Genomic DNA, 25,537 nt, shown 5'->3' with positions numbered 1-25,537 from the left:
TAAATTCGTACTTAATCGAGTTAAGTACAAATCCTCAAAGTACTCTCTCATTCAGGGTCAATTCAGACTATTTTATCCCTCAAGGGCATTTTCGTAATTTCTTAACTAGATAATTTCAATATTAGCTCTTAACGAAAATAATTATAATTTAGAGATCCTATGATCAATTGCTTTCCCAAACATTCTTTGATTTTGAAATGATTCCTTCACAAACTCTCATAGGATTAAAACCGGTTATCCATAATTTCCAAATAAAACTAACATTATCTTATTCATGCATTTACCAATATCAACATGTTTCATAAAGCATAAAGAGGTAGTAAAGTATTACCTCGATTTCCGTGCAATACTGATCGACCATAAAAATTCCATTCGAACGCCTTTGATCTTCAATTCAACTTCCAATAATTCCTCAGATACATATCAATATAAATTTCATAAAAAACGAGGCTTAATTCCGAAAAATGGATCGAATCGGATGATTAATCAGTGAAAAACAACTTACCGGGTTTGAATTTGGCGAAACGAACCTCAAAATCAGAACATCAACAAAACCCCTAATATTAGTCTTAAATTCCAGCTCACCAACTTGATTTCTAGCTTCCAATCTTTTTCTAACGAACACGGATAATTTATCGTAAAAATACGACTTCCAATAATTTTCCTTGCCATAAGAAAATAACTTATTAGAATCTAATTAAAAATTTGGAAACAAAATTGATAAAACTAAAAACTTATGGAGCCACTATATATATTCAATTACTAAAATCAAGGACTAAATTGATCTTATTGAAACCATTATGTCATAATCATAACAATATGGAAACTAGAAAACAAGGTTAGCTTTTACTAAACTTGGATGATTCACCTAGTAATTTACCCTTTTTTTCACTTTATCAATAATTCTTTCAAATCACGTGAGCTCTGAACAAATGCTTAACTTTTATACTTCAACACATTTAATATATTCAATTTTTTTTTAAGCTTTACCGTGTTCTCAAAGTGAAGCAGGAAAGCTTCAACGACCAACAGCCAAACGCGTTGACCACCACGATGGTCGCCGTCGCCGGTTGTCGGTCTAACCCGTAACTCCACCACTTAAGCATCTTGGTCTCATCGTCAAGAATACGGACTCCAATCATCAAGAAACTCCTTGGATAATCGTAAATCTACAAGAGAAGTTTCGGCCATCGCAAGCTTCAACTTCCCCGATCTCCTTTGTTTGCCGATGGATAGAGTCACTTCCGAGATATATTGGTCGCCTTGTTGTTGGGAACATCTCCACCGTTACTATTTCTCAACGGTCGTCCAGATCATTGGAACCGAGAACCAAAAGTTTCGTTGAGAACAATCAGTGATATTTGCTGCCATTTAAATGGAATCATAAGGTCACATTCTATTTTATTATAAAAATGGATATTGTTGTTGGAAAATGACAAAGCAATTAATTTCTTTAATTGATTTCCAGCTTGGAGGATACTTGCCGAAAATGAAAGCTGGAAGCAATGGGTTCCAGACAATGCCATTATCACTAATCTAATCCACCCAAAAATTTGTCCATTTATACCTACTATATCTTCCTCAATCTATTTAATAAAATAATGGTCTAATAAGACAATTATTTTCCAACCAACTTTATATCATTTCACATTTTAAACCATAAGAAATCTAACCCCATATTGGGGTGTGACAATTCTCCCCTCCTTAAAAGAATTTCGTCCTCGAAATTCATTCATGTCACAGAATTGCAGATATGAAACTTCTATCAGTTCTTTCATATATTCAAGCAGCTTTTACACAAGTATGTATCCTATACTAATCCTTAACCAACTGAGTATACATTATCATCACAACTCTCTCTCATTCCAATAAAATCACCAGATCAATTTATCCTTGTGAAAACAATTCAGCCTTGGTTACAAGAATAGGCTCCTAGAGCGATAACATATCTCAATTTTATTTCTGGAGTCGGGTCAGAATTTCTCAGATAAGTAAATCTCACATAGCTCGGGTGGTACTTTACAGAATTTAGACAAATATTAATGGTATTCCTTTACGTAATGATAGAGTCCTAACGGATAGAACTTAAGTTTACTCGTTACAGATATTGACTCAACCTTGTAGTTCCAGCTCAGAGAGGTACGATTATAGTCTAGGGGCATGTACTTATCAGACATATTTTGACTTTCGACCGGTTGGTCTAACTTGAAAATTTTTGACTCAAACCATAACTCTGATACCACTAAATGTAACACCCCAACCCGATGCGGGTAGCCCGATCCGATTCGGGAAGTCACATTAGGGCCACCGGAGCGACCCACCGTAAAAATAGCGGAAATTTTAAAACTTTTTATCAGAACATGTAACTTATAAAATCATTTATCACTATTTAAAAATAAAACAGATTTCCAAACTCGTATATAAATCAAAATACAATTACATGCCCCCTAATCACAAGTACCATACTCTGCAACCACGCCGGAAGAACTCCCTTACTGAAGTCGATAGATGCACTGGTACAATTGTTTTAACCTGAAAATGTGAGTAATAGAGTGAGCTTTGGAAAGCTTAGTAATACAAAACTACCAGATGATGCTACATGACATGTAGATAAATGGAAAGCCATATAATTTCCTTATTGAATCATACGTACACCAGCTTGCAGAATAATTTGGGGTTCCCTTAGAAGTTCATCGAGTAGAAACCATGAATCTCAATTCATAAGAAACCTTTCAAAGTATGACATTTTCAAGAGATCGAATAGGATGTCTAGTGTGTTCCAACTGTATAATAAAATCATAATAGGTACAAATCATAGTCCAGCAAATCTCACAATTTCGTAAAAGAGTTTAACTTTTGAAAATCATAGTTTAAACCCTTTTCTGGTACACCATCAGTAGTTCCCAAAAATTATTTTCCATATAGCTTACTTTATGCACATAGCAAAAAGAAAGCCGACTTAAGGATAGGCTCTGAAGCTTGTATCCTTAAGCCCAAGTCAATAAGTCCATATAGCTTACCCTAAGCACACAGCAAAGGAAAACCGACCTAATGAAACATCTTGGGGCCCTCAAGAGTCACATTAGGCCCATTTAGCTTGATCAGAGCTATTCTATCGTAATTCAATTCCAAAATTCAATTGCACCGTGACATAAATTCCATAAATCCAAAAACATGGTAATCAAATACCATTTCAAAACAAAAATTAGATAGCAGCCATATTCCATAAATTGTCACATAAAATTGGTGCATCCATAAAACAATAACCAATGAATTCGGTGTACCACATATTAAAACCAATAAAACAGTTCAGCAATAAGTAGGGAACACACTAGAGAATCCAAGTATTTCCAGAGGCCATTGTAGTTATCATTTTGGATAACATGAAACTTATGAAATTTGAACGAATTCCTGGAACAAGGTCCTATTGAGGAGAATCGATTACTAACCGATCTAGCCAGACATTTAATGTTGATACATTAGAATCCCACTATATTTTCGTCTGCTTTAGGAAAACATTCAGGAACCTTTATACATAATAATTCTAAATTCAGATTTACTGCGAGTGATTCCATTACCCAAACAATCAGGGGTATTCAGGAATATACTTTAAATTCATAGGATTTCAGCCCAATTAAACCAAATGAGATATTCAGAATCTTTTCCATCTGCGTTACTTGTTTTTTTTTCAAACATGACCGAAGTGATTTTAGATGAAATATAGAATCGAAGATTCAAGTCATTTACAATCTACGACTATCGATCATATTATCAAACAACTCGAGTTACACAACTCTCAAACTGATGCATGTCAACAAGTCAATTCATTATCCTTCCAGTGTATTCACTCTTTAATACCATAGTGTAGATCCATAGATCATCCCCATAATCATCACTGAATAAATCTTCCAACGGTCTTTATTTCATTTCCATGTTTCAACAATATCAGGAAATACTGACGTACTTGATCCATGGCTCATAACCCATAATGACAATTCATCATGTAAGTTCAACAGTGTTTCCAAACTCATCAAATCACCTATTTAATCCTTAGTCATTGACGTTACTTAGTTCGTTGGTAAGCAAGTCTATCCCGATTACTTTAAAGTTTTCCAGAATAATTCAGACGTTTCTGAATTTCAAATACAGGTTGTACTTCATTTCATTTCAATTTATTCATATAATAAAGTCATTCTGGTATTCGTGGTTGATTTGACTAACGACTACCCACTTATTAGTATTGTATGCGCTCTAGAGTTGAGCTGCGCCAAGTACTTCCAGAATTATCATCGATCCAAATTTGAGAAGATGAACAAACATTCAAGTGATACTTATATCATTCAGGTAATGATATAGTACTAACGTTGGTTAATCACTTAAGTTGCGTTCCACAACTTTTACTGGTAGCACAACATCCATGTTTATTTGGATTTCTTAATTAATCTAAGACATTTACTTATTCTAGGTCATAAGGGCATTTTGGTCATTTTGGTGCTTAACATTTTTTTTCTATTCATTTCAAAGCTTGAGTATATCCATTCATTCCTGAGCTTGGTGACATTCTTGAGTCATTTCCATTCCAGGGGTAATTTGGTCATTTTATAATTCTAGAATATTTCAATCATTTCCTTCCATCCGGTCTTATTATTTAATTCTATCTTATCATTTACTTCAGTCATTTCGAACAATTCTGTCAGCAGAATACCTCCGATAAATTACTCTTCAAATATTTACTCCTTATTCGAATATTTTCGGGTCAAGTGTCTTCTCAGATTTTACAAACGGAATATTATAAATTTTTTTGTACAAAGACATGATCTTAACAATTAAATTCGTACTTAATCGAGTTAAGTACAAATCCTCAAAGTACTCTCTCATTCAGGGTCAATTCAGACTATTTTATCCCTCAAGGGCATTTTCGTAATTTCTTAACCAGATAATTTCAATATTAGCTCTTAACGAAAATAATTATAATTTAAAGATCCTATAATCAATTGCTTTCCCGAACATTCTTTGATTTTGAAATGATTTCTTCACAAACTCTCATAGGATTAAAACCGGTTATCCATAATTTCCAAATAAAACTAACATTATCTTATTCATGCATTTACCAATATCAACATGTTCCATAAAGCATAAAGAGGTAGTAAAGTATTACCTCGATTTTCGTGCAATACTGATCGACCATAAAAATTCCATTCGAACGCCTTTGATCTTCAATTCAACTTCCAATAATTCCTCAGATACATATCAATATAAATTTCATAAAAAAAACGAGGCTTAATTCCGAAAAATGGATCGAATCGGATGATTAATCAGTGAAAAACAACTTACCGGGTTTGAATTTGGCGAAACGAACCTCAAAATCGGAACATCAACAAAACCCCTAATATTAGTCTTAAATTCCAGCTCACCAACTTGATTTCTAGCTTCCAATCTTTTTCTAACGAACACGGATAATTTATCGTAAAAATACGACTTCCAATAATTTTCCTTGCCATAAAAAAATAACTTATTAGAATCTAATTAAAAATTTGGAAACAAAATTGATAAAACTAAAAACTTATGGAGCCACTATATATATTCAATTACTAAAATCAAGGACTAAATTGATCTTATTGAAACCATTATGTCATAATCATAACAATATGGAAACTAGAAAACAAGGTTAGCTTTTACTAAACTTGGATGATTCACCTAGTAATTTACCCTTTTTTTCACTTTATCAATAATTCTTTCAAATCACGTGAGCTCTGAACAAATGCTTAACTTTTATACTTCAACACATTTAATATATTCAATTTTTTTTTTTAAGCTTTACCGTGTTCTCAAAGTGAAGCAGGAAAGCTTCAACGACCAACAGCCAAACGCGTTGACCACCACGATGGTCGCCGCCGCCGGTTGTCGGTCTAACCCGTAACTCCACCACTTAAGCATCTTGGTCTCCTCGTCAAGAATACGGACTCCAATCATCAAGAAACTCCTTGGATAATCATAAATCTACAAGAGAAGTTTCGGCCATCGCAAGCTTCAACTTCCCCGATCTCCTTTGTTTGCCGATGAATAGAGTCACTTCCGAGATATGTTGGTTGCCTTGTTGTTGGGAACATCTCCACCGTTACTATTTCTCAACGGTCATCCAGATCATTAGAACCGAGAACCAAAAGTTTCGTTGAGAACAATCAGTGTTATTTGCTGTCATTTAAATGGAATCATAAGGTCACCTTCTATTTTATTATAAAAATGGATATTGTTGTTGGAAAATGACAAAGCAATTAATTTCTTTAATTGATTTCCAGCTTGGAGGATACTTGCCGAAAATGAAAGCTGGAAGCAATGGGTTCCAGACAATGCCATTATCACTAATCTAATCCACCCAAAAATTTGTCCATTTATACCTACTATATCTTCCTCAATCTATTTAATAAAATAATGGTCTAATAAGACAATTATTTTCCAACCATCTTTATATCATTTCACATTTTAAACCATAAGAAATCTAACCCCATATTGGGGTGTGACAGACATATGGAATATTTTGCACCTTGTATTATTAGTTGTTTTTAAGAATTATCCTAATCCCAGGAGCCATGTTCTGCCCCTGTCACAGCTAGGCTGCCAAAATCATTCAATCACTTTAATTTAATCACTCTAATTTACTTCGAAATGTTTATTTTATTTTACATAAAATAATTTTACCGAAATATTAAGATTTTACGTGAAAAAAAAGCTCAATTGTGAAAAGTATAGACCAACAATATATTCTTCCATTTCAAGAAGTTGGCCAACGGGATTGATTAACTTAACTACTTAAGTGTCAAATTGTTCCACTTCCAATTTGCTACACAATTCTATATTTGTTTTCCCTACTTGCTTACGAAAGATGATGGCCATTAACCACCATCCGTCCGTATTGACGATGATCTCGGGTGGGCAAATGTCCACCTTAAAATTTAATTTTTTTAATAATTGTATCTATTTTAAAATTTTATGTGATTAATATTAATATATATATATATAGTCACCCTAAAAAATATTTTTGGATCAGCCATGTATCATCCTCTTAAAACAATGGCTAAAATAGGGAACTACCCTTCATCAATCATCAATCAAAATAGGCAAATTTTTTAATTTGATAAGTTAGTAATAATAATAAGATGATAACACGAATAGAAATCATGGACCGTCGGTGTTAGTTTTTGTATCAAAGAAGATTTGTCTTGTTGAAGACTCTAAGAGTATAGCCAGCTAATTCCAGCAAAGTCTCACTCCTTATTATCACTTAAAAACCCTCACCCATGGCTCTCCAGCATCATTAACTAAGGAAAAAGGACATGGCTTCAGCTCTTGTTTCTTCCACTGTCTTGTCTGTGTTTCTTGTTTTTGTTGCCACGGTCTCGGCTCAAACACCTCCGGCTGCGGCTCCTTCTGGTCCATTGAACTTCACCGGCATCCTCGACAAAAATGGCCAATACACCTATTTTCTTCGCTTCTTAGCCGACACTCAAGTGGATAGCCAAATTCAGAACCAACTCAAAACCACCACTGAAGGGTTCACCGTGTTTGCTCCGACCGACAATGCCTTCAACAACCTTAAACCCGGTCTCGTCAACAGCCTCGACGAGCAAAAGAAAGTACAAATGGTGTTGTACCATGTTCTTCCGAAATACTACTCCTTGAACGACCTCCAATTCGCGAGCAACCCCGTTAGAACTCAAGCCACGGGTCAAGACGGCGCGATTTTCGGGCTCAACTTCACCGGCCAGAACAACCAGGTTAACGTCTCGTCCGGCGTGGTGGAGACGCTGGTTAACAACGCGTTGTACCAAAAGAAACCTCTGGCAGTTTACCAACTCGACAAGGTGTTGTTTCCCGAGGAGTTTTTCGAAGCTAAATCACCAGCCGGTGCTCCTTCACCGGCAACCACTAAGAAACCATCGGAGCCTAAATCTAGCTCAAAGGCCAGTGAGCCTGCCGCTGCCGATAATTCTGGCTCGAGCGGGAGGAATATTGGATTAGGGTTGGCCATTGGGATCGCATTGGCTTGCATGGGATTTCTCTCATGACCATATGAAGTTTGTGTCATTTTGTCGTCGTAATTTTCCATCATAATTTAATTTCTTGGTTTCTCGCATGGTTCGATAAAAGGGTCAGGTTGCGGCTTTGAACATATTGTCTTTCTTCTTCATCTTTTTGTTGATTTTTCTTCTGCATCGATTGATGTTAATAATAATATGTGAGTTTCTGCTAATGTTCGAGTCTCTCTTCTCTTTTCTTATCACATATATCTGAGCTTAATGCTATTTTCCTGGAAAATATTTAGAAGAACTTTTAAATATATAAGTTGTTTTTTTCATTCTATTAAGGATTAATTCACTTTTGAGTGTCTAAATTATACTTCAAAATATGATTTTGTGTCTAATTTTTTTTTACTAATAATGTCTCTAACGTTTTCAACATTACATTTTTAGGTGTCTGGACCATAACAATCGTAAATGTGACCGTTATCTAATACGTGTCACGCATATAAATTTTCAAATTTTATTTTATTTAAAAAAAAACTTAATATTATAATTAAAAAAACCAAAAAATTCCCCAATTTTACATCTTCCGCTGCCGGTTAGCCATCGTCGGTCCATGAACGTCATCATTGATATCATCAGAACCGTCTCGACCCCACGATCAAAATTCAGTCTCCCACCCATCATGAAATTGTATCGATCGTCGTGAAAAATGACACAAAAGGTCGCTAGATTTATGGGTTTTCCGATGTTGTTTTTAGACGATTTTGACGGCTACAGTCGTCCGTACGTTACACGACCGTCACTATTAAGTTTCTCTTCCTGCTCCGAACAAAAATCGACTGATGGTGACCCTTTTGTCATCAGAGGTGGGGGACGGGAGGAAGAGGTACGACGCGGAGTTTAATTTTTTTAATTTTCTCTTTTAAAAAGTAATATTTTTATGAATAAAAAATTAAAGATAAAAATATATGATAGGTTACTAAAAGTGTAACGCAAAAAATATTAGACACCTATTATTAAAAAAAATTAAACATCAAATCGTATTTTGATAAATATTTTAGTAACTAAGAAAATATTAAACCTTCTATTAACTATAAAAAAAGAAATAGGTGACTTTCATTTTCTAGCAAAGGTGTTTCTTCATCAACCTTTGTAAATTTATTTGGTGGGAAATAGAAGGCAATACGGGGCCCTCAACTTTTTGTAATTCAACATGGTCTTTGTTTGTTTATTTTATTTGTTGTCATTCTGGTTTTAAGTCTTCGTCCCAGTTAATTTAGATTGATCCGTATTGTATATCTAGTTTTGACGGATGAATCTCTCAACAAAAGTAGCTGACCCTATTCCCATATATAATGAGATAAGGGGAGGTAAATAGGCTGTCCTCAACGCCAGGTTGAGAACAGCTTCCGTGGGAGACCTCCGGCAGTCAGAATTATCAATTGCCCACCGTGGAACTCGATCCCACAACCACAAGGTTAAGAGCCTTGTGCTCTATCAACTGAGCTCGAACTCGAACTCGATATATCAAACTACTTACAACGTGTTCATTGTTTGTTTATTTAACATAAAGTGAATCATTTAATGTTTTCTTTCTGCAGTTTATACAGTTAACATTACTTCATTCCATTGCCATTCCTTTAAAAATTTACTTGATAGAAAGTGCTTAAAAAATGAGCAAACCTTTGGGTTAGGTGCGGTTGGTAGAACAACACCACCCCATCAAAGCTGAACCGAAGACCAAGAGTTTGCATCAATCCAGTTAAAAGCTATAGGGCTTAGAAAAGCATCAGGGATGCCAAAGGAACTGACTAAAGCAAGTGCATGTGGTCGAAGTTCACTGCATAGTTTTGTTACTTCTCTTCTCACTTCACCGCCACTGATAGATATCCATATCGGAGATACGTAACATCTTCGAGACAACTCAATGCGTATAATGATCTCACCATTCCCAGAACATCCTACACAAAAAGGAAGATTCAGCCAGTTTTACAATCCTAACAAGAACTCTTAACATTATCTGATGTGCTCACCTTCAATGAACTAGCAGCTAGAGTTGCTTCTGCCTCGACTAATGTTTGGAATATCGCTCGATCCGAAAACGCTTTGCTCAAGTCCTCTGTTAGCTGATAACTCTGGTGTGGATCAAGTGATTCGAGTATTAGACTAGAATGTGGAGAGGGAATAAGAAAACAAGTGCTTCCTCACCATGATGAATGCATGCTCTTTACATTCTCTCCTGGCTTGACATTGTGAGACATCCGCAACAAAACGATTTAGAAGCTCTCTCTCCCTTAAGCACAAGGCATCCATCTGACATAGGGGTTATTATTCGATCGAGATGAATCAAATCGAGTGGAAAATATTCGATTTACTTGGTTTGATGAGTACTGTTTTACCTGGAATTGGCTGCATCTGAGGGTAGTGCTGTTAAGCTGTGATGGAATGACAGGGCAGGGTTGGTTCATGTGTTCTAAACCCAAACCCTTGAACACCTTGTTTCGCTTTTGGGCCGCCACATATTCGGCGAAAAAGAGCTTTGCTGACCTGAACTAACATGTTCAATAAGCAATCGTCCTTGTCAAGAAAGTGTCATAAAAGAAGGAAGCAAATGCTTACCTGCTGCATCAAAATATTGTTGTCCCCCACGAAAGTGGATTCTACATCAAGTTCAGCTATCAGATGACCGACACGATTCTCCGTCTTTAATGCCTGTCCTCCGCAAGCTTCACGACATTCCTGAAGCATTCAATGATCGAATGTCTGTAACAACGACACTCGCTGTTGAAATGTTCAACTTGATCCAAAATTGTTTGCAATCTCACCTGAAGTATTTGCATGTTACTCCATGTAAAAGTAGCCTTGAATGAACTTGAAACCACATGCATGGTCTTGCTTGATTGGGGTGTCCTCTTCACATACATTAGCTTAAACGTCGTGCCCATCCATTGGCTTCGACATCTCATTGACGCCGAACGCGTACTTCTCGGAAAGCTCGGGCGGCGAGTAGCTTAAACAGTCGTTTCAAGCAAGACAAGCGGTCTGAGCCGAGGAAGATAGGAGGTGGTGATTGATTAAGATTCCGGTTCTCTGAAAAGCTCGATCCATTTCTGAATTATTATTTTTTTTCGGTTTTGCTTTTCTCTGAAGAACGATGTGACTAATGATATTTGAGAAACAGGCGTTTCGTTAAGAACCAGGAATATGTATATCACGCGCTAAAGGTAGAGTTAAAACGCGCGAGAAGTTATTTAGTACTTTTATCTACTCGCGTTTTGATTGGATGCATGAAGTGGGTAGGTGATGAAATCACACGATCAACTAACTTTAAAGAAACACGTGCTTTGTTTAATGCCACAAATTATGAGTTGGAAAATGTTTAAAAATTATTTCTATATATATGTCTATATTTGGCTTATATCGCAAAATAAGTATTTAAAATATATTTTATTTTTTATTTAATTATTTAAAGTATTTTTTTTTATCAAAATAAATACTTAAAGTTATTTTTTAATCAAAATAGGTACTTAAAGTATTTTATGTCAAAATAGGTATCTAAACTACTTAAATTTTTTCATCTAAGTTTTAAAAAGAAGTTGACATGTGACATTAATTAAAAGATACTTTATTTATTTGTATAAAAAATTAAATACTTTAGTTACTTATTTTGACAAAAAATATAACTTTAATTAGATACTTATTTGGACAAAAAATACTTTATGTACTTAAATAAAAAAGATGATATACTTTAGGTACTTATTTGTTATGTAAACATTTATATTTTACGTATATAAGTTATAATATTTTATTTAAGGGTAAAGTACATAAAATGATCTTTAGATATAGGGTACTATTTTATTGACTTTCGCGATTATTAAAAGTTATAAAATTGTCATTTAATTGTAGGACGTTATTTTGTTGAGTGTCTCGACTATTAAAAGTTACAAAATAATCACCTGACAATTGACATGTTCTAAACTCGTACTTTTCATTAAAAAATGACGTCAACCTAAGTTAGACATTAACCTACTGATTGGATATGATAAAATATAATCCCAAAAACTCAAATGATTGTACAACTCAAATAGTTCTGGGATAAAATTTAGAAATACCCAATCAGTATGTTAACTTTTAACTCAGACAATCATTAATTTTCTAATGGAAAAAGACAAGTTTGAAACATATGAATAGTTAGATGATCATTTTGTAATTTTTAATAGTCGAGAGACTCAACAAATCAACACCCTATAGTTAGAGGGCCATTTTATTACTTTTAATAGTCATGAGACTCTACAAAGTAATACTCTATAGTCAAGGGACTATTTGTGTACTTTACCCTTTGTTCAATATTAAATTTTATGTTGTTTACTTGGTTTGATTTTATTTGACGATCTTGTTAATATATTCATACTCTTTTTATTAATCTGGGATAAGTATGAGACAATATCTGTTTAAAGATAACTTTAAATCTTTCAACATTGAACGCTCACACCCCTAACATCTATGATTACTCATAATCAGTAAATAGAGGTACTAGTTGAGTTATGAATTTGTTAAAGTCTCATTATTATTATATACGGTTTTATGTGAGTGTTAATGATGCATATCTTTCGTCGTCGATACTAATGTATGTTTATCTCTATCATATTTTTTTCAATTTTATATTTTGATGATTAAATAATAAATGGTCAGTTAATATAATTTGATCTATTCTAAATTTATAAATTCTTTGTATAACTTTATTTTTGTTTTCTTTTTACTTGATAAAATTAATAATTATTATTAATTAAAAAATATAACAACATGATATGAATAGAAAATTAATTTTATAAATACTGTTTAGGTAATATTAAATGTCACGTTTATTTATTTTATAAAATTTTAATTTTATTTAAAAATATATTTGAAAAAATTATTGAAAGAAGTAACCCGACGATGGACTAAAATCAAATGCGTCAGGGACCGAATCAGGAACCGATGGCATCGTCCCGTAGAGTGAGCTGTGGTTCTGCTGCTCCAACTCGTACGAGTTAAAGCCCAGATTCACTCCCGAGTCAAACCCATTTGCGGTTTGATCCGATAACTCGAAAAGGCCTGTGTTATTCCAAGCTCCATAACCCATGTCCGAGCCCGATCCGTACCCGTAACAATTGGAGGAGACGTCAGGAGGCAAAGGTGGCAGCTCAGAGTCATCCCTGAACTGTAGAGAGCCACCGTTTCCGGCATCCATGAGTCCAGTAATGGGCCTGTAAGACTCAACCGCATCGCTTTCCGCCGGTAACCCGGAACAAAACTGGCTTACATCGAAAGGGTCTTGGTTGAATAAAACCGGGTTCTGGCCAGCATCAGGAAGAATGGACATGTGGTGAAGTGATGAATCATCGGGGGAAATGATATTGGTGACGGATGATCCAACCGGCATATCGGAGTAGACGAAGTTGGTTCGAGCCTTGGGGCCACCCATGGAGCGAGATGCACGATCGTAGGCCAAGGCGGCATCCTCGGCCGTGTCGAACGTGCCGAGCCAATGCCTTTGTTTTGTGGAAGGGTCTCTTATCTCGGCTGCGTACCGACCCCATGGCCTCCTCCTTACTCCCAAGTATCTCATTTCTTCTTGCGGTTGCTGGTACTGTTGCTGCTGCTTACGCTGCTTTCTTTTCGAATAGGAAGGCTCTGAGCTGTTGAAATCCATGGCGATCGATGAAGAAATATGTGGAACCGATGGTTTTCAATGATACTTGGACTTGTTCATCGGCTGTTTGAATGTTGGAGTGTTTAAATTGGCAGATTGTTCACTGTTCCCATCATCATTCATCTAACTGGAGTTTAATGATTTCTCCATTGAGGAACTGCAATCATGGGCTCATCAGCAGAGCTTAATATATATATAAATATATACACGCCGATGATTGACATGTGCTACTTGAATGATTATCAACTTCTTTCTCTCCAAAGATTCGGACATGCGAGCTTGGAGGAGAGAAACAGCAGGGAGAGTCTCGGATTTGAATCAGGAAATCATCATCAAATCTTTAGTACTCATGATCATGCATGAATTTGATCTGAGTATTACTTTATAAAGTTCGGAAAGGTTTAGTAATAATTTCTCCACACGCAAGGGTGTAAATGTATAGAGATTCGATGAATTATTCGTCAACCGTTAGTATAATTTTTGTTTGTTAAGCTAAATTAACGAGTATGAGAATTTCTTTTTGTTCATTTAATAAACGAACATAAATATAGATGTGCACGGTTCATTTTCAAGAAAAAAACTCATTTGAAAACTTCTTTATAAGTCTATTTAAGAACTCATTTATCTGGTTATCTATTTCCTTTTATTTTTTTACATTTTAAATATTGATGAAGATTTAGATTACATTGAACATGAAGTAAACTTTGGAATTTAAATTGTGAATCATAAGGAGTAACAGTTAGGGACGTAATTCCGTTATTTTTATAAACATATAAACAGACATGCTCGTGAATGCTAAACAATCATAATGACGAGAACGAACAAAATTACATTAGTGGTAAAAAGGATGGTTATTATAACGAGAGGTCTCATATTCGTGCACCAGAAACAACATAATATTTTGTCCATTAGAATAATACTATCAATTGTAAGCACGCTAGATTAATTAAAAAACCAAACAAGCATGTTGATCAACATCCAAATAAATATGTTCGTATACGTTAAGTTAAATGAATATATTCATAAACGCTAAAAACCTGAATACAAACATCTTCAAAAATAAACAAACAAATAAAAATATTATATTAAAATTTTAAACGAACAAAACCAAATAAAAATATATTTAAAAAAAAACTGACGAAAAGGAACATCTCTTTCATTCCAACATAATTTAAAACCCCTACCCATATGATTACAGAGTGCATGATCACAATCCAATCATTATTCCGATCATCATTCGATCGCAGTACGCAGTACCCATCATTTCCATAGGTAACACTAGTCTAATCACGTTATCATATCACACGTCCAAGGTTTTCTAAAAGAATGATAAGCAACACTGCACACTTTCTGGTGTTTTCTCTCCTTTGGCAGGTTTTGGTGCTACATTGTGGGCTTTTGTGTGGGCTTTCATGTAATCATGAATAGGGATGGACATGAATCAGGTTAGATAGAGTTTTTAATCCACCGACTCGATTTGAAAATAATAATTTTTCCACTTCAGATTTGACTCGATCCACATGAAATAAGGTTTTACCCGATCTGATCTGATATATAATTTAAAAATTCGAACGACCCAAAATAATAAAAAATATTATGTTTATTCAACAAAAATAGTGACTTAATTAAAAATAATAATATATAGGGTATTATTGTAATTATTCATAGATATATAAGATAAAATTATATTTTTTTTCGGATCGGATATTTTTCACCCTAAACTTGACCCGAACCCGCTTTTTTTTTAAACCCGACCCAATCGAGTAGGGTCAGTCGGAACCCGTTGGGTTCGGGTCTCATGCCCATCCCTAATCATGTATGGTTGATAAGGTGCGACTTAATTTCAGATAAATTACGTATTTAATACTTAAATTATTATTTTTAGTAATTAAATTTTTAATTTTTTAAAATCGTACATAAGATTTAATTTTTATTTCATTTTAGTAAATGACATTTTTTATGGGTAAATTATATCATTCATCCCTTAACTATCTTTTCACTCCAATTTTAGTCATTAAAGTTTGAAAGACTTTCAATTTAACTACACAACTTTCAAATTGCTCATATTTTAATCACTTTAATTTATTTTATTAATAATATTTTGTGACGTGATATTTTTATTAATATATAAATTAAATTAAAAAAAAATATGAAAGTTAGAGTGATTAAATTAGGAATAATTTGAAAATTAAGTAATTAAATTAAAAAAATTAAACTTCAACGACAAAAATCGGAGTGAGAAGATAGTTGAGTGTTGAATGATGTAATTTACTCATATAAAGGTGCCAAGTTGTAACAGTTCCGATAAGTTTTTAACGACGAGTATTAAAATGAAACAAAAACTAAACGATATGTATGATTTTGAAAAAAATGAAAATTTAAGTACTAAAATGACTAAAACTGGTAGTTTATGTACTAATCACGTAATTTTCTCCTTAATTTATTATTAACTTATAATGATTAAGTTTGTATATAATTTTAAGCTTATATCACATATAAGTACCTAAAGTATGCAATCTTTTTCGATTTAATCACCTAAAATATTTTTTGATCAAAATAAATATCTAAGGGTATTTTTTAGTCAAAATAGATACCTAAAATATTTTATGTCAAAATAAGTACCTTTAAACTATTCAATCTTTTTCATCTGAGTTCTAAAAAAAGTTGTCACGTGACATTAATTAAAGAATACTTTAGATATTTGATAATAAACTGAATATTTTAAGTACGTATTTTGACAAAAAATACTTAGGTACCCCCTATTTTGACAAAAAAGAAAAAAGAAAGATACCTTTAGGTACGCTTTTGGATCAAAAAATACTTTAGGTCAAAAAATGCTTTAAGTACTTAAATGAAAAATAGTATATACTTTAGGTATTTATTTGTTATACAAGTCTTTAATTAATACCACATGAATTTTTTTAAAAAACTTAAATCAAAATGATTGAATAGTTTAAATATCTATTTTGACATAAAATAATTTAAGTATATATTTTGATTAAATAAAAAATAATATAATTTATGTATTTATTTACGAAATAAGCCATAATTTTAATAGTCCACCAAATGAACATTGAAATTACAGAAGGTAACAGAACCGAGGACGCCAAATGACCATAAGTGATCCACAAACATTACAGCTCTTAATATAATTTAAACTCTTGATGTTAACACAGTATTTAACAGTTAATGATGGCAAACTAGGACTTGTTAACCCTGCACAATACAATTATTATTAGTGAAAGACTCCTCAAGATGCTGTACGGCCGGCGGTTTAGCGGACCATCCGGCTGATGTTAACATCTGATGCTCCGTCATGGCATCGGCGGCCGGAGATATAGGGAGCTCCTCCAGCTTTTCTGCTCTCCCACTCTTCCGGTCATCCTTGACGTCTCTTAGAAATACTCGAAGAGCGTCTCTCATCCAATCATACCGGCAACATGTATATGCTTCTTCTGGGGAAAGCTGGGAAACAAACACAAACAGATTGAATCGTGAACATTCAGATATGGCTGTAACATGTGCAATGTGCAATGTGCATTGGTTTTCTTACTGACCCATTTCCTCTCGTAACTGGTTTGCTCTGCCCACGAGTCGAGTTCCTCGGTGACCTCCAAGGCAAACATGTAACCTCGGCAACCGCCTTCCATGTCGCAGCAGTTTTGTCTACTCTTGCTTCTGAATTCCCAGACCCCCAGTGGATCCTCCTACATGAAGTGAAAATGACAATGCTATTACAGGACCATCAAAAGTGTATATGTAGTCGAGAATCGGACAACCGATGCAGAGCCTTGTTCGTTGAACGAAAGGGAAGTTTCTATACAGATTCATATCATTTCAACAGGCCATTCTCATTGAACATGCCATGAGGTATGCAATGCAACACATGTGCAGAGCAGTAGCATAACAATTTTGACTGCTTCAACAGCAATTCAAGTTTTTCCTTCCTGTTTTCGGACCGACCTTAATCGATGATTTCATCATTCCATAGTGCATATACAACCTGATTTTATGTGTCCATTAGTAAGTACATCACCATTTTCATCAAATTCTAGCCTCCAGATGCAATGGAACCGAGTCGTTCTCAGGGGAAGCACATGCTAACAAGAGACTCATATGGACAGACACAGTGGACTAATAAGCATGAACAACTACCACAGATAGCTATGTTCTTTAAATTAGTAAATTGCAGTACTGTCAACAACATCAACTATGCAGATTACTTCTACAAAACTGTTAGTTAAAAAGGTCAGATGAAGTCTGGTATCCAAAAGGGATATCGAAACCTACATCGAGTATTCCTTTCACTCCAGCTTCCTCCAGGGCCTCGCGACTCGCTGCTTCGTGAACCGTCTCATCGTCTTCCCATCCACCCTAACAATGACATACAACTCGTCAACCTCGACATCACCATGAGACTAAATAGTTTAGCACTTAATACAGGAACGGAGCAGGAAGATAAGTATATATATACCATACCTTAGGGAAGATAAGATCATCGCGATTCGGCGTCGATATCATTAGCACAGTTACCCTACTACTCACACTGCCATTACTATCCTCGACATCCTTCTGCAATCTGTATGGAACGCACCTAATTTTTTTGCACCAGAAACAGTAAACATGAGTTAAAAAGGAAAACTTTTCCAGAAAGTCCTTTTGAAGAAATTAAATATCAAGACAATAACAGGAGGAGGGCCATGGAAAGTGAAGGCAGTAGCCCCCATCTATGTTTTAGTACTGTTAACCTATGCACGTGAAAGTAAAATCACCATCAATAATTTGGCACTTTGTTGCTGATTGAATTAAAGCATGCTCACCACTAATTTCTTAACACCTCAAATATCAAACACTATTTGAATTATTTTTGAGCTTTGACAGACTTGACATTAACGAAGCAATAACAAAAGACATAAACGATGAAAAGTTAGTGGAAATAGTAGAGATTTTTACCCAGCGACAAGTCTCAGATGACCCTCGTACCGTTGTCTGTGTCTCCCCTTTCGTGCTGGTAAAAACGACATGATCTGCTATCTGGGTTGTTCTCAGGGTGACCAAGAGCTGCATTCAGTGACAGAAAAAGCTAAAAAAACAGACCCTTCAAGTGAAAGTTTCGATTTTTAGAAGAAAGCAATGGGAAAACATGAAGAAGGAGCAAAAGGGTTTTCATGCTCCGGGGTTTTAATAGTAAACAAGGGGAGTAAACAACTCAACAAGCGAGTCAATAACGGCGACAATGGCGCTTTTTGTAAACCAGCACGAAAGAGGAAGAGAGAGAGAGAGATGAAGGGTTTGGGGCGGTGACCAAATCAACAACAAACGGCCTCCATTTGTATTAAAAATTCCCTGGTACTGCTGCTGTTATTCAAAACTGTGACTTTTCCGGGATGAGTGAATCAATAAACATCATCTTCTTCTTCGAAGGACAAAAGAAAAATGATTTCTTTGAGCTTCTTTACACAGTTTTCCAACTTGCTTTTCCGCTGTTCTTTTTATAATGATCGTCAACAGTGATAGGGGCCTTTTTTCGGCTGTCCGGTCTGACTCACCTCGTTGCTTTTTCCCCATCGAGACTCGGGATTGACTCATTAAGCAAATCCAACCTGCACCACTTTAGTCTGTCATCAATGCCCATTTTTTCTAACGTTATCTATGATTTAATAGTATATAAATAAAAAACTTAAATTTCATCGTTATAAAATAATCATAAATTCTAAATATAATTCGTTAATAAAAAATATATATTAAGAATGAGGGTTTAGTATATAAATGGTCACCCAACTATAGAATACTACTTTATTAAGTTATTTGATTATTAAAAGTTATAAAATGATCATTCAACTATGGAGTTTTTCTTTGTTTAGTCCCTTTAACTATTAAAAGTTACAAAATGATCACCCGATTATTCATTATGTTTTAGGCTCGTCTTTTTCCGTTAAAAAATTGACGATTGTTTAAGTTGGACGTTAACATGATGATTGAGATATAATAATCGTTTGAGATTTTGTGATCAAATTTTATCATATCACAGTTAACAAGTTAATATTTAGCTCAGAATATCACCCATTTTCTAACGAAGAAAGGACGAATTTTGAATATAATTAATAGTCAAGTGACTATTTTATAATTTTTAATAATCGATAAACTTAATAAAATATCATTCTATAGTCGGGACCATGTACGTTCTTTACCCTAAGAATTATTACATGAATTAATTGGAGAATAAGAGCCGCATGAAGACAGGCCGAAAGAAAACAACGAAAAGCTTCCATCAACAAGCGTGTATGAAACTTACCCATTTTATAATGCCACTAAAATAGTAGTTAAGCTTGTTTTTATAATCTCACGGTGGGCAATTCATAATTCGGAAGTCTCCCACAGAAGTTGCTTTTAACCTGGTGTTAGGGGCATCCTACTATCCTACCTCCCCTTACCCCATTACATATGGGAATAAGGGTCACTTAAAATTATTTCTAGAGTTAGTTATATAGTATGTTCTTCTGTTACGACTCTTATTTTAAATTTCTAAATGTTTTGTTTTTATCTTTAAACTATTACTATCATTCTACATTAATTCTCAAACTTTTGAATACTTCATTTTCATCCTTAAACTATTATCTTCATTCTAAATTAGTCCCTAGAATTTTTTAACATTTCCATCTCATCCCAAATTATATGTATATATGTTGGGATTTTCGGAAGCTCGAAACGACAACCGGAACGATTTGCAAATAGGGGTCGGAACGGTTTTGTTTTTAGGGAGTAAGGAGATTGAAAGATAGAGAATTGCAAAGCGATTTATAGTGGTTCGACTTTCTCAATCAAAGTCTACGTCCACTACCTTAGCTCCTCACCAAGGATTTTCCAACAAATTCACTAATTTGTTCTTTCTTTTGAGGACAAAGAGATAACCTTACAACTCCCTAGTTTTTCCGGGCTAAACTAGAACCTTTCTCTAGCTTTTACACGGGCTAAGCTATAACCTTTCCCCTTTACAAAAGAATAAAAGATGTAAACAATAAAACCTCTCTAAGGTAGGTGTTTACAAGAATTAAGCTCACAAGAACAAAATATTTACAAGAGAAAGATGAAATAATAATGAAAAACTCTTCTCTTGTGTTTGATTACTTGGATAGTTGTTCTCTTACTTCTTCAAGTGTCCTCAGCTTGTAATTATAGATTGGAATGAGTTTGAAGTCGTATATAGCCGTTGGGGATGTTTTGGAGCCGTTTGGGAATGATTTTTCTACTCAAAAAGGTTGCCCAGAATGGAGGGAATCGGTACCCCTTCATAGGGAATCGATACCCCTTCATAATATTCAAATATTATGACCGTTGGGCTGTTGAACAGGGGGGAATCGGTACCCCCTGGGGGGGAATCGGTACCCCCTGGACATTCTGTTTTCTTGAAGCCAAAAACCTGCAGGGGGGAATCTGTACCCCCTGGGGGGGGTATCTGTACCCGGGGTATCTGTACCCCCTGGGGGGGAATCTATACCCCCTGGGCAATCTTGAAACCCCTTAAAATATTTTTGGCTCAAATCCAAATTTTAATTGATTTTGAATTATTTTTGAAACATTTTAAAAACTTTGAATAAATTCAATTAAGTCCAAAAACATTTTGTAAATTCAATTCAAGTCCAAAAACCATTTTGCCTTAAATTGTTATATCGAAACATAGTTCAACAATCTCCTCCTTTTTGATATAACAAAACATTTGAAAAATTGTTTTTGGCAAAACTCCCCCTTAATAAAATGTTTAATGAAAAAGATCCTAGTTGTTGGAAAACATATGAAAATGTTAAGCTCCCCCTTTTTCATTAAGAAATTGATTTTTTTTTATTAAGAAATTGAATTTTTCAAACCAAACTTCTCCCCCTTTTTGTTATATTAAAAATAATTCAATCTTTGATGTTCAAAATAACTTTGGAGAGTAAGCAGTAAATTTTACATTTAAAATCATTTGAAAAATCAAAAGCTCCCCCTTAATAAATGCATTCCAATCAAAATTTAGCTTTTAAGAACTTGACACTTAAACAAAATTGAATTTCAACAAAGAATAACAAACAAGTTAGTAGCACATGAAATTCAATTTATCCAAGACTAAAATACTTTATGCAATACCAATTGTTGAAATTTGATATAAATATCAATTGTTAAAATTAAGTGCATTTGCATAAAGTTTTCGAAAAATGTTATGCATTAAAAAAATTGATATCAATTGTTAAAGAGATATCATTTTCATTTAAACCACATGCATAATCATTTAAATTTAGGTCAAAAATTTTAAAATTTGTAAAATTAAATTATTTGAAAAATTGATATCAATTGTTAGAGAGATATCATTTGCATTAAAACCAATTTTGACCAAAATTTTATTATGATGAACTAAAAATTCTTAAAAATTAATATAACTTTAAAATGTTCATCATAATCATCTTTTCAACATACATGAGATTAAAACAATGATGCATAATCATTTAAAACCAAAACTCATGCATGCTTAAAATCAAATGAGCAACCAAATAACCAAAATTAAAAGCATTAAGCTTAGAGGTTACCCATTCTTTTTTCATGTGTGGCTAGAGCATCTTGAATATCATTATTTTCATCACAATTGCTCCCACACACCTACAAGAGACATTCATTTCGATTTTGGTATCCAAATTGCTTTGGATCCTTGGACGTTAGTTTCAATGCCCTTGTTCCTTTTGGAACCCATACTTGCCTAATTTTAAAACGTTTTCCTTTCTTCAAAGGACAAGTATGTTCCTTATGACCATGATAATGACAATGTGAGCATATTGTCATTATTGAACTAAATGAATTATTTAAAATGATTTCTTTTTCTTTTGTTAAGCATTCAAGCTTAACTTTTAAATCAAAATTTTCTTTTTCAAAACTTTCAATTTTATTTTTGAAAGCTCTAAATCCTTTTTCAAAATTTCATTTTGGCTTTCAAAATCTATTTTTGTTTTCAAAAGAAAATCATTTTCGATTTTAAATTTTGAAATCATTTTCTTATATTTGGAGTTCATGGTCTCAAACTCCGAATATAACCTATTAAAAGCATCTTGTAACTCATCAAACGTATATGAATTAAATTCATTTGAGTTAGAAGATACCTCGGGCTCTTCACAAGCCATTAGAGACACCACCTTTGTTGGTTCTTCTTTCTTGTTTCCATGGATTTCCTCAAGCTTATTCCAAAGCTCCTTGGCACTTGAACATGAAGAAACCCCTTCATAGATTTCATGACCAAATGCACAAAACAACATGTGTATGGCTTTGGCATTAAGTTGAGCTTTCTTCCGTTCTTTGTCACTCATCTTCTTCTCCTTCTTCTTTGGAGAAGAGTAGCCGTTCTCGATTATCTCCCATGCATCAAGATCATTGGATTGGATGAATACTTTCATTAATTTCTTCCAATGATGATAGTTGACTCCATTGAAGTATGGAGGTTTGTCGGTTGGTAGGGAGTCTTCCATGTGGAACGAGCCGGAGGTAGAAGCCATCTTCTCGGTTGTGTCGAGAATTGGTAGAGCTTCTTCGAGGATCGTCTCAAGGTGGTTAAACCTTCTTAACGAGTTAGGCTCTGATGCCAATTGTTGGGATTTTCGGAAGCTCGAAACGACAACCGGAACGATTTGCAAAGAGGGGTCGGAACGGTTTTGTGTTTAGGGAGTAAGGAGATTGAAAGATAGAGAATTGCACAGCGATTTATAGTGGTTCGACTTTCTCAATCAAAGTCTACGTCCACTACCTTAGCTCTTCACCAAGGATTTTCCAACAAATTCACTAATTTGTTCTTTCTTTTGAGGACAAAGAGATAACCTTACAACTCCCTAGTTTTTCCGGGCTAAACTAGAACCTTTCCCTAGCTTTTACACGGGCTAAGCTATAACCTTTCCCCTTTACAAAAGGATAAAAGATGTAAACAATAAAACCTCTCTAAGGTAGGTGTTTACAAGAATTAAGCTCACAAGAACAAAATATTTACAAGAGAAAGATGAAATAATAATGAAAAACTCTTCTCTTGTGTTTGATTACTTGGATAGTTGTTCTCTTACTTCTTCAAGTGTCCTCAGCTTGTATTTATAGATTGGAATGAGTTTGAAGTCGTATATAGCCGTTGGGGATGTTTTGGAACCGTTTGGGAATGATTTTTCTACTCAAAAAGGTTGCCCAGAATGGAGGGAATCGGTACCCCTTCATAGGGAATCGATACCCCTTCATAATATTCAAATATTATGACCGTTGGGCTGTTGAACAGGGGGGAATTGGTACCCCCTGGGGGGGAATCGGTACCCCCTGGACATTCTGTTTTCTTGAAGCCAAAAACCTGCAGGGGGGAATCTGTACCCCCTGGGGGGGTATCTGTACCCGGGGTATCTGTACCCCCTGGGGGGGAATCTATACCCCCCTGGGAAATCTTGAAACCCCTTAAAATATTTTTGGCTCAAAATCCAAATTTTAATTGATTTTGAATTATTTTTGAAACATTTTAAAAACTTTGAATAAATTCAATTAAGTCCAAAAACATTTTGTAAATTCAATTCAAGTCCAAAAACCATTTTGCCTTAAATTGTTATATCGAAACATAGTTCAACAATATACTTATCACATCCCTTGTTAATAAAATCGTTAGGTCAAATTATATTATTATCTGTTTGAAAAAAAAATTAGGTTAAATTATAGGTGAATTTTTTTATTACATATTTTGATGAATTTGAGTATGAAATTGGAAGATCCAAAAGTTTGGGGACCAATTTAGAATGAGAGACATAGTTTGAGAATGAAATTGTAACGTTCAAAATTTTAAGGACTAATTTAGAATGAGAGTTATAGTTTAGTGATGAAATTAAAATATTTAAAAGTTTAAGGATCAATCTGAAATAAGAATCAATAATTTGAAGACATATGATGTAATTAACTCTTATTTTTATTATACTTTTTTATAATTTTTATTATTCAATTTATTAATCAATTAAATTAAATCAAATATTAAAAGTATTTATTATTAATAATCTTTGAATATTGTTATTTACAATATTAAAAATTTAAATTTCAATACTACTTATAATATATGATTAAATTAAATTAATTAAAATTTAGTTAATTTATAACATCAAATTTAATTCATTGTTTCTTATCAACATAGACACAAATAAAGATAATTATGGGTCGGATTGAGGTGGAGTTTGATCCATTATACTCAATTCAAGTATAACATTCCTACATTTGTCATTTGACTCATTAGAGAAGTTCTATATGAACTAAAACCTGGCTTGATATTTAGGATAAAAATATGCATCTATTGACTGACACGTGTGTATATAATTCTCATTTTTATTATATAAAATAGAGAGTCGAAACAATATATATAATTCTTATTTTTATTATTATAGTAATTATCCTTAAATATATAAAGGTCAATTGTATTATTATTCTCGGGTTAAGTCAAATATTTTTCATCATAAACTTGAAACTGTTACTAAAATGAAATGAAAACTAAACGATAGGTATGGTTTCAAGAAAATTGGAAGTTTATGTATTAAAATAAATCAAAACTGATAGTTTATGTACTAAAGGCATAGTTTACCCTATATATATATATATAATGACACTAAATTCAATAAAGAAGTGAAGATGAAATTGTGATATGTTGGCATATTGCATTGTAGAAGAGTCCAATTTCATGAGGTATTATTATACTTTGATCTAATCCTTTGCATGAGGCCGTGAGCGTTTACTCGGAGGTCAAGCAGGTCCTGTTAAAATATTAATAAGGGTAATTATCGTTTTTCGGTACTTGCAGTTT

The 25,537-nt window shown here is 33.9% G+C and overlaps 4 protein-coding genes and 1 pseudogene across 5 annotated transcripts; 1 reads left to right on the top strand and 4 right to left on the bottom strand.

Annotated features, from left to right (window-relative positions):
• The first annotated feature begins 7,284 nt into the window (after positions 1-7,284).
• Positions 7,285-8,213, top strand: LOC120216115 (fasciclin-like arabinogalactan protein 6). The gene has a single exon (XM_039213629.1). The coding sequence runs from the start codon at positions 7,335-7,337 to the stop codon at positions 8,064-8,066; it is 732 nt and encodes a 243-aa protein (XP_039069560.1). The 5' UTR covers positions 7,285-7,334; the 3' UTR covers positions 8,067-8,213.
• A 1,456-nt stretch (positions 8,214-9,669) lies between these two features.
• On the bottom strand, positions 9,670-10,337 carry LOC120215835 (annotated as a pseudogene).
• Positions 10,338-10,465: 128 nt separating this feature from the next.
• LOC120216113 (putative acyl-coenzyme A oxidase 3.2, peroxisomal) lies at positions 10,466-11,166 on the bottom strand. The gene is made up of 2 exons (XM_039213628.1): positions 10,850-11,166; positions 10,466-10,763 (listed from the first exon to the last, which is right to left on the bottom strand). Exons 1-2 carry the CDS (start codon positions 10,988-10,990, stop codon positions 10,617-10,619), a joined length of 288 nt encoding a protein of 95 aa, XP_039069559.1. The 5' UTR covers positions 10,991-11,166; the 3' UTR covers positions 10,466-10,616.
• Positions 11,167-12,936: 1,770 nt separating this feature from the next.
• Positions 12,937-13,716, bottom strand: LOC120215834 (ethylene-responsive transcription factor LEP-like). The gene has a single exon (XM_039213380.1). The coding sequence runs from the start codon at positions 13,714-13,716 to the stop codon at positions 12,937-12,939; it is 780 nt and encodes a 259-aa protein (XP_039069311.1).
• Positions 13,717-16,904: 3,188 nt separating this feature from the next.
• LOC120216112 (nudix hydrolase 13, mitochondrial-like) lies at positions 16,905-20,321 on the bottom strand. 2 transcript variants are annotated; one of them, XM_039213626.1, is made up of 6 exons: positions 20,310-20,321; positions 18,670-19,132; positions 18,196-18,310; positions 18,007-18,090; positions 17,274-17,423; positions 16,905-17,181 (listed from the first exon to the last, which is right to left on the bottom strand). In XM_039213626.1, exons 2-6 carry the CDS (start codon positions 18,738-18,740, stop codon positions 16,927-16,929), a joined length of 675 nt encoding a protein of 224 aa, XP_039069557.1. In that variant the 5' UTR covers positions 18,741-19,132; positions 20,310-20,321; the 3' UTR covers positions 16,905-16,926. The 2 variants fall into 2 exon arrangements, with proteins under 2 accessions (XP_039069557.1, XP_039069558.1); XM_039213627.1 differs by lacking the exon at positions 20,310-20,321 and having other exon boundaries at positions 18,670-19,150.
• Between the last annotated feature and the right edge of the window lie 5,216 nt (positions 20,322-25,537).

This window comes from Hibiscus syriacus, unplaced genomic scaffold (genome assembly GCF_006381635.1).
Source record: "Hibiscus syriacus cultivar Baekdansim isolate YM2019G1 unplaced genomic scaffold, ASM638163v2 tig00110156_pilon, whole genome shotgun sequence".
In the NCBI taxonomy this organism is placed as follows: domain Eukaryota; kingdom Viridiplantae; phylum Streptophyta; class Magnoliopsida; order Malvales; family Malvaceae; genus Hibiscus; species Hibiscus syriacus.
Note: the sequence above shows the minus strand (reverse complement) of the source record. Positions and strands in the feature narration are given on the sequence as shown.

Coding starts and splice junctions, on each gene's coding strand:
- LOC120216115 (XM_039213629.1), top strand. CDS start 7,335: ATGGCTTCAGCTCTTGTTTCTTCCACTGTCTTGTCTGTGTTTCTTGTT.
- LOC120216113 (XM_039213628.1), bottom strand. CDS start 10,990: ATGAGATGTCGAAGCCAATGGATGGGCACGACGTTTAAGCTAATGTAT. Junction 10,764..10,849: donor GTAACATGCAAATACTTCAG/GTGAGATTGCAA, acceptor TGAATGCTTCAG/GAATGTCGTGAAGCTTGCGG.
- LOC120215834 (XM_039213380.1), bottom strand. CDS start 13,716: ATGGATTTCAACAGCTCAGAGCCTTCCTATTCGAAAAGAAAGCAGCGT.
- LOC120216112 (XM_039213626.1), bottom strand. CDS start 18,740: ATGTCGTTTTTACCAGCACGAAAGGGGAGACACAGACAACGGTACGAG. Junction 18,311..18,669: donor CATCTGAGACTTGTCGCTGG/GTAAAAATCTCT, acceptor CAAAAAAATTAG/GTGCGTTCCATACAGATTGC. Junction 17,182..17,273: donor CCAGTTACGAGAGGAAATGG/GTCAGTAAGAAA, acceptor TTTGTTTCCCAG/CTTTCCCCAGAAGAAGCATA.